Source organism: Panthera tigris, chromosome A1 (genome assembly GCF_018350195.1).
Source record: "Panthera tigris isolate Pti1 chromosome A1, P.tigris_Pti1_mat1.1, whole genome shotgun sequence".
NCBI classification, from domain to species: domain Eukaryota; kingdom Metazoa; phylum Chordata; class Mammalia; order Carnivora; family Felidae; genus Panthera; species Panthera tigris.
In genome coordinates this window covers 78,291,123-78,305,271 of record NC_056660.1, presented here as the reverse complement: position 1 = coordinate 78,305,271, position 14,149 = coordinate 78,291,123, and the positions used below count along the sequence as shown (strand labels likewise).

At 47.2% G+C, this 14,149-nt stretch overlaps 1 protein-coding gene across 4 annotated transcripts in view; it reads right to left on the bottom strand.

Moving 5' to 3' along the window:
• MYO16 (myosin XVI) overlaps window positions 1-14,149 on the bottom strand; it is a 610,989-nt gene that overhangs the window by 101,943 nt on the left and 494,897 nt on the right. For all 4 annotated transcript variants that reach the window (XR_006215346.1, XM_042980064.1, XM_042980054.1 and 1 more), the window contains exon 28: window positions 286-388. Coding sequence is in view for 3 of the 4 variants with exons in the window: in XM_042980064.1 (XP_042835998.1) it covers window positions 286-388 (103 nt within the window). In the remaining variant the exon portion in view is untranslated. The remainder of the gene's footprint in view (window positions 1-285; window positions 389-14,149) is intronic.

The window sequence follows — 14,149 nt, the reverse complement described above, 5'->3', positions numbered from 1 at the left end:
GACAAGGCTGCACCCGAGACATAAGCAAACAAGGAGGCTTCAGGAACCCCACGCCACGCACCCCCCCCCCCCAAGAGGAGCCCGCTGGCTCCCCTCCTGTTTGTTGCCATGTTGCTGACACCAGTAAATCAGAAAGAGTGATGTGTTTCCAGGGAAGACGCTTAGTGTCCCCTCTTGCCAAACACATCAGAGTTCATGCCACTGAGACCGGTGGCTCCCACAATGACTCAGCTCCCTTATTTAAAAGTCCTGAACTGGGACGTTAGTAGCTTGCTGGTCACTAACCTGCCAGCCTTGTAATTTACACTGTTGGAGAACAAGGCGACATTTCTCCTCGGCAGACAGCTGTTTCTTCTCGACCGGGAGCGTGTCGGCCAATGGCTTGTACCTGTGAAAAAGCAGCAGGAACACTGAGAGCCATGACTGAGTTCGTCAAGCAAGTGCTTCTGTTCAACAGGATTGTCTTTGTCACACTGTTTCTTAAATTCTCCCCGGTTCTTACTTTACCCTACGAGTCCCCAAATCTCCGTCCGCCGTGCACGTAACACTGTACAACCGTGAAATAACCCTCATCTGTTGCGTGGAGAATGAGTTTTAAAATGAGCCAAATATGTATTTCAATCCTTTAATGTGTGCTCAACACTATGATCAAGGGTGGATGAAAACCACTTAACAAGAGAAAATTGGAGAGAGAGAAAATGAATGGTTTTCACTGAAATAGTTAGAATGCTCTTAAAAACATACCTTTTAAGAAATCTCAGAATTCTTTATCCCCATTTGAAAGCGAATCTAGATGTAGTTGGAATCCGTAAGAAAGGAATATCAAAACCTCCAGAAGTTTTATCTCAGCGAGAGGTAGAGAAGCTCTTTCCCCACTTACTACATATCGAGCACTTTCCATCTTCTAGAAGGATATTTATTTATTTATTTATTTACTTATTTATTTATTTGCAGCTTCCTCTGAATCACTGGCTGTCATTCCCTAGCCGAAATCCATGGCAACATAATGCTTTTCTATGGATTTTTTTAAAATGCCTTTCAAAATTACATAAGCCACTTAAAAAATCTATATGAAATTTCCGTTGCATGCAGGGTATCTAACCTGATGTGTAAGTAAAACTGTATTAAGGGAAGATGGAGGGGGAGGAAGAGGAGGAAGAAATAGGCAAGGATTTGCGTAACTGCATCTAGTTGCGTGGGTTTACGATTCCCGTGTCGAGCTGCTCTGGGAACTTAACGCCAAGAGGTAAATCACGGAAGTTCCCTGTTATTTCCTGCAAAATGTCTTAGCTTTCCATCAAAGTTGGTTGCAGCAAATCTGGCAACTTCTAAAATGAGTTCTTTGTTTCCTTAGAGCAACGGAGGAAGGAAGTGCCTTGCCTCCGGGTCTTTATTCACCGGGCGCCCTCGAGCAAGCTCTGAGAGGCGTGCCCCCCACACACCCCCCGCCCCCGACACCACACCAGAGGGGCCCACACGTCTTTCTGTCTGCAGGTGCTTCGGCGCAGGGAGGTGCCCTGCATCACGGGGGCAATGCTGCAGTCACGGCGGGGCTCGCTCGTGTGGAACGCACACTGAGAAACCATACCTAGTTTGGATTTTTTGGTAGCAGACATTTAATTCCTTTCTTACATCCTTAGCACTGTCACTGAAAACGGAGTTATACTGGTTGCCCTGGGTGGTAGCCATGCGTCAGACAAAATAAATACATCAACATCAGCAACAACCCTTCCTTCTCGTAATACAGATTTTTGCTCGTGCATCAAACTCACGGTGCAGGAGGGTGCAAAAATAGCGGGTAACAGAGACGGAACGTAAAAATCGTAGTGCCAGAGGCAAGGATATGAAAAATCTCGCACATCATTTTGATCCCACTGAATGCACTGAAATGGTCTGTGGAAGAAGTTGACCATTTTTGTTTTGTTTTGTTTTTCTTTTACTGGTCATAGTGTGGTTGCTGCAGAAGAGACAAGGTACCTCCAGGGTAGAACAGAACAGAGAAAACGGGTAAAATGAGGTATGTGTGGGGAGAGCCGGGATTGGCAGTCAAGTGTGAGGCAGGTAGCGGGGGAGACCCTCTAAAAGGGATGGCCATCTCTCCACGTGCTGGGGTATGTCGCCTGCACAGCAGTGAGCAAACATGGGTTACGTCGCACCCAGTCTGAACGGGTCAAAAGCGACAGATGATGACCCACACGATGTGTCTTAACAGGAGACAAACTGGAGGGGAGACTAAACACAGCCTCGGGTTCTAACTCTGCAGGGAGTTGCTAGGAGACCCTTGGGCAGCCATCTCACTGGTAATCCCCCCTCTTGGGTCTGCCTGCGTGTGTTTTCAGGACACGGCAGAAATTCTATACTGCATTTAAAGCATCAGTCTAGGGGCGCCCGGGTGGCTCAGTCAGGGAAGTGTCCGGCTTCAGCTCAGGTCATGGTCTCATGGTTCGTGGGTTCGAGCCCTGCGTCGGGCTCTGTGCTGACAGCTCAGAGCCTGGAGCCTGCTTTGGATTCTGTGTCTCCCCCTCTCTCTGCCCCTCCCCTGCTCATGCTCTGTCTCTCTCTCTCTAAAATAAACAGTAAAAAAAACTTACAATAAACAAATAAATAAAAGCTTCAGTCTAATCCCTGTGTGTTGTGTCCTCAAAGTGTGCGAGCTTCCCCAGGGGATGGGCCATCTTTGTGCATTCCCTCGTGTGTTAAATTGCCTTTGTATGCACCAAGCACAAATAATGATGAGTGGTCAAGAACATGGGCTGGGGGATGGGGGGTGGCAAGGGACATTTCTCCTGCATGGAAAGAGAGCAGGGGGCTTTTCGTATGTTGCCTCTCTTACTCCCCACAGAGGCAGGAGGCCTGCATGGTCATCTTTTGACACTGAGAAAGCCTACGATCACAGAAATCCAGTCACTCCCCTGGGTTCACACAGATGATCTTATGGGTTGAACTGCGCCCCCCCAAAAGGTGATGTGACTTTATTTGAAAATAGAGTCTTTGTGGGGCGCCTGGGTGGCTCAGTCGGTGAAGCGTCAGACTTTGGTTCAGGTCACCAGCTCACAGTTCATGAGTTTAAGCCCCGCATCAGGCTCTGTGCTGACAGCTCAGAGCCTGGAGCCTGCTTCAGATTCTGTGTCTCCCTCTCTCTCTCTGTTCCTCCCCGGTTCACTCTCTCTCTCTCTCTCTCTCCCTCTCTCTCTCAAAAATAAACATTAAAAATTAAAAAAAAAAGAAAAGAAAATAGAGTCTTTGCAGATGTCACACGGTTAGGATGAGGTCGTTAAGGTGGGCCAGGATCCAATATGGCGGGTGTCCTGATAGAGAGAGGAGGATGCCACGTGAAGACAGGGATAGGCAAGGAGAAGGTCGTGTGACGAGGGGGCGTAGGTTGAGGGGATGTGGCTACAAGCCAAGAGCGCTAAGGGTTGCCGACCGTACCGGCAGCTGGAAAGAGGCCAGGAAGGATTCCACTCAAAGTCTCAGAAGGGCATTGCCCTGCTGACACCTTAATGTGGGACTTCCTGGCCTCAGGAACTGCGAGAGAATGGATTTCTGCTGCTTTAGCCACCTGGTTTGTGGAACTTTGTCACGACAGCCCCAGGACACTGACAGAGGTGGTAACCATGGCTGAGCGGGGATCTGAACCCAGGGCAGCACGACTCCAGAGCAGTCCCTCTGCTGCCACTGCCACACTTTCGGCAGGAACTTACAAGCTCCCAGCCCCAGAGGGCTCTAGCGTGGAAACTTGGAGCACAAGAGACAGAAAAGATGGACCCCGGCATAGCAGCAGCACACTTCACACCCAGAGACGAGAACTCTCGTTTCTCTGACCTTTGGGTGACTGGGCCTCTTTGATGGTAAACTCGAGCTCATAATGAAATACAGACCCATTCAAGCACTCAGGAAAGCCGGCACGTCCCTACCATTTAGCCAGAGTCACACAATGAAATGAAATCACTCAAATTATCTTTTTATTCCCTTACAATTGTCTCATTCTGGAGCTCTGCTAATTATCGCTGAGAACTGAATTGACATAATTCAAGTATCTGAATACAGTATTAACAAGTCAGAACAAAGATCTTACACTGGGTGCTTTTTCTCCCCTCCTTTTCTATTGTTCTTTTGACACCTAAAATGGTATAATTCTGACATTTCGACTGAAAAGACAAAGACGTCATCTCAGACATGGCGAGGTACTCTATTTTAGTGTAATTAAAAACATCTTGTCTTTTGGAATGTTGAGCGTCATCTATAGGTGGTGTCACTGGTCTATCTCACAGAAACTTCAACCTGAGACCAAGTGGTAATAATGAGCCTGGGGACCGAGCATGAGTCCTGAGCACAGGTGTGATGGAGCTGGGACTTCCATTCCCTAAACCCTCCTCTGCCTCTGTGGTCCCAGGCAAGGTCACCTCGACCCACTGAAGAGCTCTGTATTCAGGCTGGCACCTTTCCTGGGTCCGAGGTAATCAGTTGGCTCTAAGAGGCCAATGTCCAGTCTCCTAAATGACCCACTCTTGTCTCGTCCTTCCTGGTTCAGGTTGAGGTGAATGATAGGGATCTAATTCTAGTCCAGAGTCCAAGCCCCAGGGCTCATTCATTCGGGCTCATTCAGTCAATCAACCAATACTAACAGCAATATTGACTGAATACAAAATTTGGACATGGAACGCAGCAGGGAGCAAATCAGATGAAAATTCTCAACATTTCCTGAGAAAGAAAGAACAGAAACATACATGAGGAAGGAAGGCAGATATGATGAGACAGATGGAGAAAAATGGGGCAGAAAAGGTTTCGCAGAGAGCAAGTACCTGACGGTGAGCTGGGGAGCTCTCTGGGGAAGAGGAATCCAAGTTGAGGGGCAAAGCAGCAAATCCAGATGCCCCGAACGGGGTCATGCATGTGTCTGTTCAAGGAACACCAGGGCAGCGAACATGGCTGGGGCAGAGCATATAGAGGAAAGGTGCAGGAGACAGGCTTACAGAGGCAAGAATGTGACCATGTAGGGGACTCTGGCTTGCACTCTGAGAGCCCTGGGGAGCGGCAGTTTGGGCAGATGGGTCCTGCCATTTGACCCCGGAAAAGTCACTGAAGCTGCTGGCCTGGGAGGGGGGGGAGCCAGGGAGACTAATTAGAGACTCTTCTCACAGCCCGGGAGGGAAGCAGCATACGTGGGAGGAAGTGGGTGAGCCCTGTCTAGGGTGGGGGGACACGGGAGGGGTTCCTGATGGATGGATGTGGGTGCAAAGGGAGGAGCGGACCACCCAGACTCGGGGAAAAAACTGACATCCACAGCGGGGGAGCAGGCGGACAAGAGTAGCTGTCTGCCCGACATAGCACAAACAGGAAGGAGCTGGTCAGCACACCCGAGGGGGACCACAAGAAGCATTCTTCTGGAACAAAGGATGGGGGGACCAAACCTCAGTCAACACCCCGAAACACGCCCACTGCCTCCCGGCTGCCAGTTGTTCAGCTGTTGTCAGTTTCATGTGTCACGACCCTCTGCCTGACTGGTGGGGACGGTGCTGACCATCTAGTCGACGGTCGTCACAGTGCTGAGTGCTCCTGTGCCCGTGCGCCTGCAGCCGAAAGCTGTGTTCAATGCCCCGTTTGCCTCAGGAACATGACTGCTGACCTTCGATGTCCCTTCTTCTAGCCAGCCCATAGCCTGAATGGTCAATATTCAAGTGTGGGGTTTCACGGCAAGTTCTATCACAGTGACCGAAAAATTCTCCAACTTGCACACTATTCATTGAGTGCTTTCTCTACTTCAAGGATTCGAGTACAAGAGGCTCCCAACACACTCGCACCATCGGACACAGGGTGACACCGAAAAAATACCAGGCGTCACGATGCCTGCCAAAATCGTCGGTGGAAGAACCACCTAGTAGGTTGTATTCACCGGGGGGTCTCTGTATTCTAAGAGGGATACCCTGAAGTCAGAGAGGCAGACAAGAGCCAACTAATTAGAGGCATACAGGAAACCCTCAGGAATGAGGTATCTACTTGTCTTTTCCAAAGTGATTGTTCCTTCCCCATTTAAGGAGAACTTTCACATCCTATGTCTTGTGAACCTGGTGACAAAAGAGAGCTTATAGAGTGATCACAGAGGTCAGGTTAAACCAAGTAGTGACTCTCAATTGACTACTTTAGGAAAGGTACCATGAAATCCTAGAACTGTTTCCTCAGAAAAATACAAAGTATGTGTATCAAAGCTAATGCTTAACAAACAAACAAACAAACAAACACCTCAGGTGCAATTTCTCTGAAACTGATTGTCTGCTTTATATCAACTTCATCTCGTCATTGCCAAGCACAATTCTGTTGTGAAAGTTTCGGTCCCCAAATATTTAATTCTATTCAGCAAATATTTATTGAGCACCTATTATGAACAAGATACTCTGCCAAGAAATGCATAGGTTAACAAGACGGGCAAAGCAATGTTCTCATATTACTGCCTATGCTCCAATATAAAGCATGATGTTTGGGGCCAAAATTATATATCAGAAAAGATGTGGTTTTGTTATTTCAAGACCTCATGAAATTTTCTACTAATGGACATATTTTACTAACTTAATCAGGAACAACAAAATAACGTTTGGGGAGCGCCATTAACCTCATCCCTCAAGAATGGGCTGGATAATCCACAGAGAGAGGAACGGGGTGTTTTGGGAGCCCTGGAGTGGAGGCTGGTAGAAAGAGGCAGCTGGCAAGGGCAGAGGAGGGAGGGGAGGGGCAGGAAGCAAGGCTGGGGCCGAGTAATTTCAGGGGAGCCCAGGGAAGGCAGAGTTGGAACTGCGGTCAGAGTGTAAATGTCAAAGCATGTCAACACTGAGAAAGCGTGTGGGTGGGTGACCGGGGAATCCGGGGCCCTGCCAGAGACACGGAAGAAGACTGAGAGGGTACCAGACATGAGCAGATGGCGGGGGGAACACAAGTGCTGGTTCGCAGCGAAAATAGAAGAAAAGGTCAGTAACTTGAGGGTGAAATAGAACCAAGCGAAGTTTCTTGGGCGTTTTGTTTCTCAGGGGGCAAGGAAGAACAGCAGAGCTCGCAGGCAACATTTACAGAAATATACAAAGCCTGCATCCTATTCATGCTTATTTTGGGGTCCGGCTGTTTTGCTCCAGATCATTTTGGTCATTCATTTTTAGCTCTGATGGGACAAGGGTTGCGGTTTCTTCTAGAACCACTCCCTTGATGTTTCCCCACAGTGCACTCCACCTCGCAGGTGCTCCAGACGCGTGGCTCTGTCTGTGGCTACGTAGGGATGCATTTTGCTTGTTCCCCGCACTTGCTGGGACCGTTCATTTTGTTCTACATATGCATGCTCTCACAGCAAACACAGTGCAGGTGCGGAGGGGTGATTTTCTAGCTATTTGGGGCTAATTTCCAGCATTCAGAATGCTGAGTGGTGGGTTGAGTGTAACAGCTGCCTAGCAACGGGCTTGGGGGAGAAATAAAATCTATCTCAGCGTGGGGGGAGCAGACCAGAGAGCAAAATGAGACAGACCGGGACTGGGTTTGCAGAGGTGCTTTTCAACCAAAGAGGAGCACTTTTTTTTTCTCTCTCTCTCTCTCTAAAACACATGAAAGCAAATAGATAAAGTTGTTAAAAATCGTCGTTCACACAAAAACGTATGGTGCTCCCTAAGCGGGCACATTCTGTCTCACCTTCCCATGACTTGGGGTCTAATAGCCCTATCTCCCATCGCAGGCTTGTCCAGGCTCTGCCCACCCCCCTGCACTGTCCGTCCTGAGCTGTCTGTCCTGTGCTCACACGACTGTACAGCAAGGGCCCTGCTCAGCAGCCCCAACGGATCCTTTATCACGTGCACCTGCCCATCACTCTGTCTTCTCCCAGCTCCTCTCAGGGCCTTTGTGTCAAGGCTTATCACAACGCTTCCGGTCCTCCCACATTTCTCTGCACTTGCTGTGCCCTCTGCCTGATCTGCGCCCCAGTGCGTCCGTCACCTATCTCCACCCCTCAGTACCCACGGCTCTTCCTGTATATTTACCAGAAGGACAGGAAGGGGTTAGTAGTTGTGCTTGGCAACAGCTATTGGGTCTCTTGGATTGTGCAGGCCGGGCATTTGGACTTGAGCTTATTTTTACATCTACTGGGGTCCACTCTGGGCTTATCAGTGCGCATCATGATCTGCATATGACTTGATGAAGAGAAAAAGACACTACGACAATCCCGGGCCTCCTGTTGATGCCACTGGTGAAGACTGACTTCCCTTTTCTTTCCAAGTTATGGTGAAGAGGCCACTGTCACCTTTAGAAACATGGGCACTCCATTCAAAGGCATGGTGGCATTTCACATCCCCATGTGCCTCCAGGCTCAAGAGTCCCCAGGAATGAAGTCCTTGGGAAGAGTGGGGAGGCTATGGGAGGAGCTGCCCCCAGACGTCACCCCACACCCACCCTGGCTCTGGCTGGCAGGATTAGGGGCATCCCTCCCTCCCATGCCTGGTTCTCCAGGATTGGAGATGGAGCAGCGGGGAGGGAGAGACGGAGGGAGGGAGGCAGGGAGATTAACAAAGTGCCTATAAATTCCCGGTGTGATGACAGGTTACCGCACGCCAACACTGAATTCTCACAACAACCCCAGGGTGACATTTAAAGAGGCTGCGGGACACCTTCAGAGTTTGTTTATAGCAGAGCTAAGGGCTAATCTGGCTTCCACCAAGTTTCTGTGGGAGATGAGATAAAAGCAAACACATGCCCCTTTTGTTTCTGAGCTTGAAAGGTCAAAGGTGACCATCGTACAGGATAATGTATAAATGAGGAGTTTTAATAGGACACGACGTGGAAAAGCAAGACTTTAGGCTATAGTCCCTTCAATTCCAAGACGTTGTTCTCTCTCTCCCGACTCACTGCGCAGGTGGCTGTTGCTTCGGTTACTATTATTTTAACAACACGATTATGTTATTATTTTCATGTCATCACATCCATGACGATGAGGCACTTATCTGTCACAATCCTAAAACACAGCACCGCAAATTCACACGCAACGTCTGGCTTCTACACCACTGCTGGTAGAGACCCTGGGAAGAGGGAGGGGGCAGCATGGAGGAGGGAGGGAGTCCTGGATTCCTGAGTGTTTACTGGACCAGCCCAGAGGCTTCCATGGAGTCCCCCCCTTCACCCCCAAGTCCCCAAGCTGACTGCAGCTCTCAGGCTGTGAGTTCTACCAAAGGTTTTTTTGTTTTTTGTTTTTTGTTTTTGCTACACCTGCTGCTGTGTGAACTAGTGTGATGCATTGCTGGCCGGCGGGGCAAAGGTGGTGACTGTGAATGACCACGGCGAGACCCATCCACTTCTGTCACCTCGTCCTGGAAAGCATCCCGTGCCAAAGCAGACCGCCCTCCCAGAGACGTGGCCTTATCCCAGGGCACTCATTTATGCCCTGTAATCAAGCCAGGGGGCTCTCCCCTCCAGACAATATGGAGGTGAGTAATAAAAAAGAATGCTAAACTCGACCTCAGCTCCTGGGATTCGCCAGTGCTGCTAGGCAGATAAAAAAAATGAATTCAGAGCATCTGCTAAGAATTTCCATGACAATACTCTCAAGTTCTCTTACTTAAAGCCGGTCTCACCGTTTCATTTTAATTGTGCGATGTAACAACGTTCTGTGTGTTCAATAAACGGATGAAAGGGAAACACTACATTAGAAGTGGCCCGGTGTGAAACATACACCACGTTCCGTTTCCCCCGCAGCCGTCGCAGCCGGTGACATTTACCTTAGCCAGGTTTGTACTCGCTTCGGATACAGCCCTTGGGATTTTCCTGCACACAGGCCCCACCCGGGCATGCACAGCACTCCAAAGCCATCTACCACAGGGGACCCTGAAGACTGCGCCCTTCTGGTGGACTGAGGTTGCAAAGGGGCTGAAATAAATGGTCACAGGCAAACCACCTGATCCTGCGGCTTCTGCTCTCGTGACACACGCCCAGGAGGCTGAGCGCCCCCAGTGCCTACACTGAAACTGATGTGCTGGCGTCTTTCCCCCTCTGGGCTTTGCAGAATTTACTGGCTCAGTCAGAGCTTGTATTTATCAGGTACAAGAACAGCTTGTGTAGTTAAACTGAAAAGAACAGATGTTCATTGGTTGTTCAAGCCTTTAAATGAGAGACCTCTTCAAGCTATGTGGTTTAAGTAAAATTATCCTATTTCTAAAGCAATTTGCTTCTTCACCGAATATTCGCCAGGGTCAGTCTGACCACCTAGCTTCCGAGTAGGGACACGAAACCAAGGCAGGTCATTTGTTGGAAATGTTTGTTATTCCAGTGTTTTCTCTCCCTACGAAACAGAAGGCAATTCTTTTCCTTGGGAATGGCTGAAACATTTTATGGAGATCAGTAGCTGATGCCAGTTTTATTATTTCAATAAGTTTATGCCTATTTCGGACATCGAACTGAGGTGCTTACTACCATATGAATCTGCTGTGGAGAATGTCATTGTCGTTATGACTGGTTAGCAGATCATGAAGAAGTAGTATGATCGTCACAGGAACAGTCTGGTCCTGCAACTAGATCTGACTATTTCAATAGTAATGAAACTTTCTTTCAAATATCTGCTCTGAAAGCGTGTGACAGGCTTGAATGATGATTTGGAGATCAGTGTCTGAACCTAATTGCGTTTGTTAATTTCAGAGAGCACCACAATTACCCAGAACAACATGGGTTTGAACTGAGTGGATCCACTTCTATGTGGATTTTTTACAACACACCACATGTTTGTTCTCTTCCTTACGGTTTTTTATTTATTTTTTTAAAAATTTTTTTTCAACGTTTATTTATTTTTGAGACAGAGAGAGACAGAGCATGAACGGGGGAGGGGCAGAGAGAGAGGGAGACACAGAATCGGAAGCAGGCTCCAGGCTCTGAGCCATCAGCCCAGAGCCCGACGCGGGGCTCGAACTCACGGACCGTGAGATCGTGACCTGAGCTGAAGTCGGACGCTTAACTGACTGAGCCACCCAGGCGCCCCTTTCCTTACGGTTTTTTAAGTAACATTTTCTTTTCTCTGGCTTACTTCATCCTAAGAATATAGTATATAATACATGTAACATACAAAATATGTGTTAATCAACTGTTCATGTTGTCGGCAAGGCTTCCAGTCAACAGAAGGGTCCTAGTGGTTATGTTTTTGGGGAGTTGAAAGTTATACTCTGATTTTCAACTGCAGGGGGGTTCCAGGCCTATAACCCCCACCCTGAGCATGTTCAAGGGTGAACTATAGTTATATTTTTAGAAACCACTTTGCTGAGGTATGGTTGACAAAAGCTGTACGTATTTAATATATTGAACTGGATGAGTTTGGAAATAAAGGAAAACCTGTGAACTCATCCCCACGATCAATGCCATAAACATACCCATCGCCTCTGAAAGTTCCTCCCACCCTCTTTGATTTTATTTGTTTGTTTATTTATTTGTGGTAAGAACACATAATATAAGATCTATCCTCTTAGAAAAATTTTAAGTAGACAGTACAGTGTTGTCATCTGCGGGCACAATGATGTACAGTAGATCTCTGGGACCTATTCATCTTATAGAACTGAAACTTTGTACCCTTTGACCTTCACCTCCCTATTCCTCGCACCCTCAGCCCCAGGCAGCCCCCATTCTGCTCCTGCTTCTATGCATCTGACTTATTTTGCATTCCACATATAAGTCAGCTCATACAGTATCTGTCTTTTTGTGTTTCTATGAACCTCCAGGTTCATCCATGTTGTTACAAACGGCGGAATTTCCTTCACTTTTAAGGCTGAATAATATTCCATTGTATGCTGATACCGCATGGAAAGTGTTAACTTTAAAATACAGCCAACCAATACTTATATAAAAGCCAAAACAGATATTCCTGTGGTGAGTCATCAAAAATGAGCAGTAATAAATTCTAACATTAATTGACTGAATTAAGTCATCTTGAGCCAAGAAATGCTAGAAGCATACAGGTTTTTAATTTTTATTTATTTTTTAATTAATTTTTTTATGTTTGTTTATTTTTGAGAGAGAGAGAGAGACAGAGTATGAGCAGGGGAGGAGCAGAGAGAGAGGGAGACACAGAACGCCTGAGCTGTCAGCATGGAGCCTGATGCGGGGCTCGAACCCACGAACTGTGAGATCATGACCTGAGCCAAAGTCGACGCTCAACAGACTGAGCCACCCAGGTGCCCCAAGAAGCATACAGTTTTAAGAGCATATGATCAAAATGATAAATTTAAAATAAGGAACAGAATTTTTGTTTCTTTTCCGTGAGACACTTTAAATTGACGTGACTTTTAAACAAAATAACAGAGATGCTTTGGTAAGAGTGAGGGGTAAAACGCTAAGCATTAGGATCCAGTACACTTATATTTTGAGGGAAAATTAAATGAGAACCTAGTTGTCATATCAAATCTTAATTACTTATCGTCACTTATTGTCAGTTTGCAATTATTTCCTGGATAGGTTCAAATGATAAAAGATGCATGATATTTGAGGTAGCTTAATAATGTATGTTTATTATCATTCACTGATAGGTAGTAATATTCCTAATTAAAATTTTAAATAAAAAAAGACATGATTAAAATTGGCATTAACTAGAACCCTAAGGGAATTGGTAACACACAAAATGCCCTGACTCTTCATGTCCATTAACATATCGCACACCTTTGACATAGCACACACTTAAAAGTGTTGGTGTGTATGGTTTTTACCTCTTACATTACTTCCTTTGATAATTACCCATTAAAATGAACACACTGGGTGGCTCAGTTGGTTAAGTGTCTAATTCTTGATTTTGGCTCAGGTCATAATATCATCGTTCATGAATTAAAGCCCTGCATCGGGCTCCTCCCGGATGTCACGGAGCCCGCTTGGGATTCTCTCTCTCCCTCTCTCTGTGTCCCTCCCCCGCTTGTGCACGCACATGCGTGTGCATATACACACCCCCCCTCTCTCTCAAAAGTAAATAAAAACTTAAAAATTAATAAGTAAATAAAAAATAATACAAAAAAAATGACACATTGTACAACATTCTGCTTGATACTGGGGGCAATGGTGAATAAGACATTGCCTTGCCTTTGGGTATCGTCTCAATAAGATGCTGGACATTGTCCACTGGACCCCTGGAAATCACTTAACTTTACGGAGGTGTGATTTCATTGCTTTTGACTAAGCTATTGTACAACTCTGCAGGACTAGGACGTAAGCTGTGAGAAACTGATCCCGAGGCAGATGGTTCCCCTCCAAAGCAATGCAAATGGTGTTTGCCTGGGCAGCGCAGACAAAATTTGTCAGGAGAGAAGATAGATCTCTGTAAATCAGATTTTCATTCGAACTGGTTTTTAACATCTTATTAGTTTCCTCTTTTCATACGGAGCTCAACAAAATCTGATATGCTTTATATTTGTAGGATAGTCATGATTTCGCCGTTTTGAAAAATGATGCTTAACCACAATACGTCCGGGGGTTAAGGATCGGCAGGGATGGGTGTGCGTTCTAGCAACAGTCAAATCCAAGTCAGCTCTTCATCCCCGCATACTCTCCAATGTCTGCAATTCACGTTCCATTCGCATACACATCACTTTATCGAAACATCGTGTGTCAAGATAGCTAACATCTTCTATGTCAAATCCAGTAACTATTTCCGGGCTTTTCCTCCCGCCACACTTTTCTGTTTTCATTACAACCTGATCGCTCTGCAGAGCGTGACACCACCGACTTCGCCCTCCTTGAAACGGCCTCCCCGGCGGCCCTGCCACCAGAGTGTCCCTCCCATGGTCCGGCCACACCCCAGTGTCCCTTTACAGCCAGTTCCTCCGACCCGTTGGGTCTGTTTTTCAGCACTCGCTTCTGGCTGTCCTGGAAAAGTCTTCCCCGAGCAATCTCAAACACACTCAAGGCTGTAACCAGCACTTAGGAACTAATGATCTGAAATGTGTGCATCTGTAAAACACAATAGTCACTTTCCTGAGCTGCAAACCAGTCTGTGGAACTGCCTGCTAGGCGGCACGACATGGATCCCTCAAGTACTCCGGAAGCCTTACGCAGTCCACACCCCACTCCTCCCACAGACTCCCCATTGATCCAACTCCACGGGATCCACCATGTGTCCCCCTCCCCACTTGCCACCAGGAGTCTGCTGAGTCTGCTGAGATGTTGG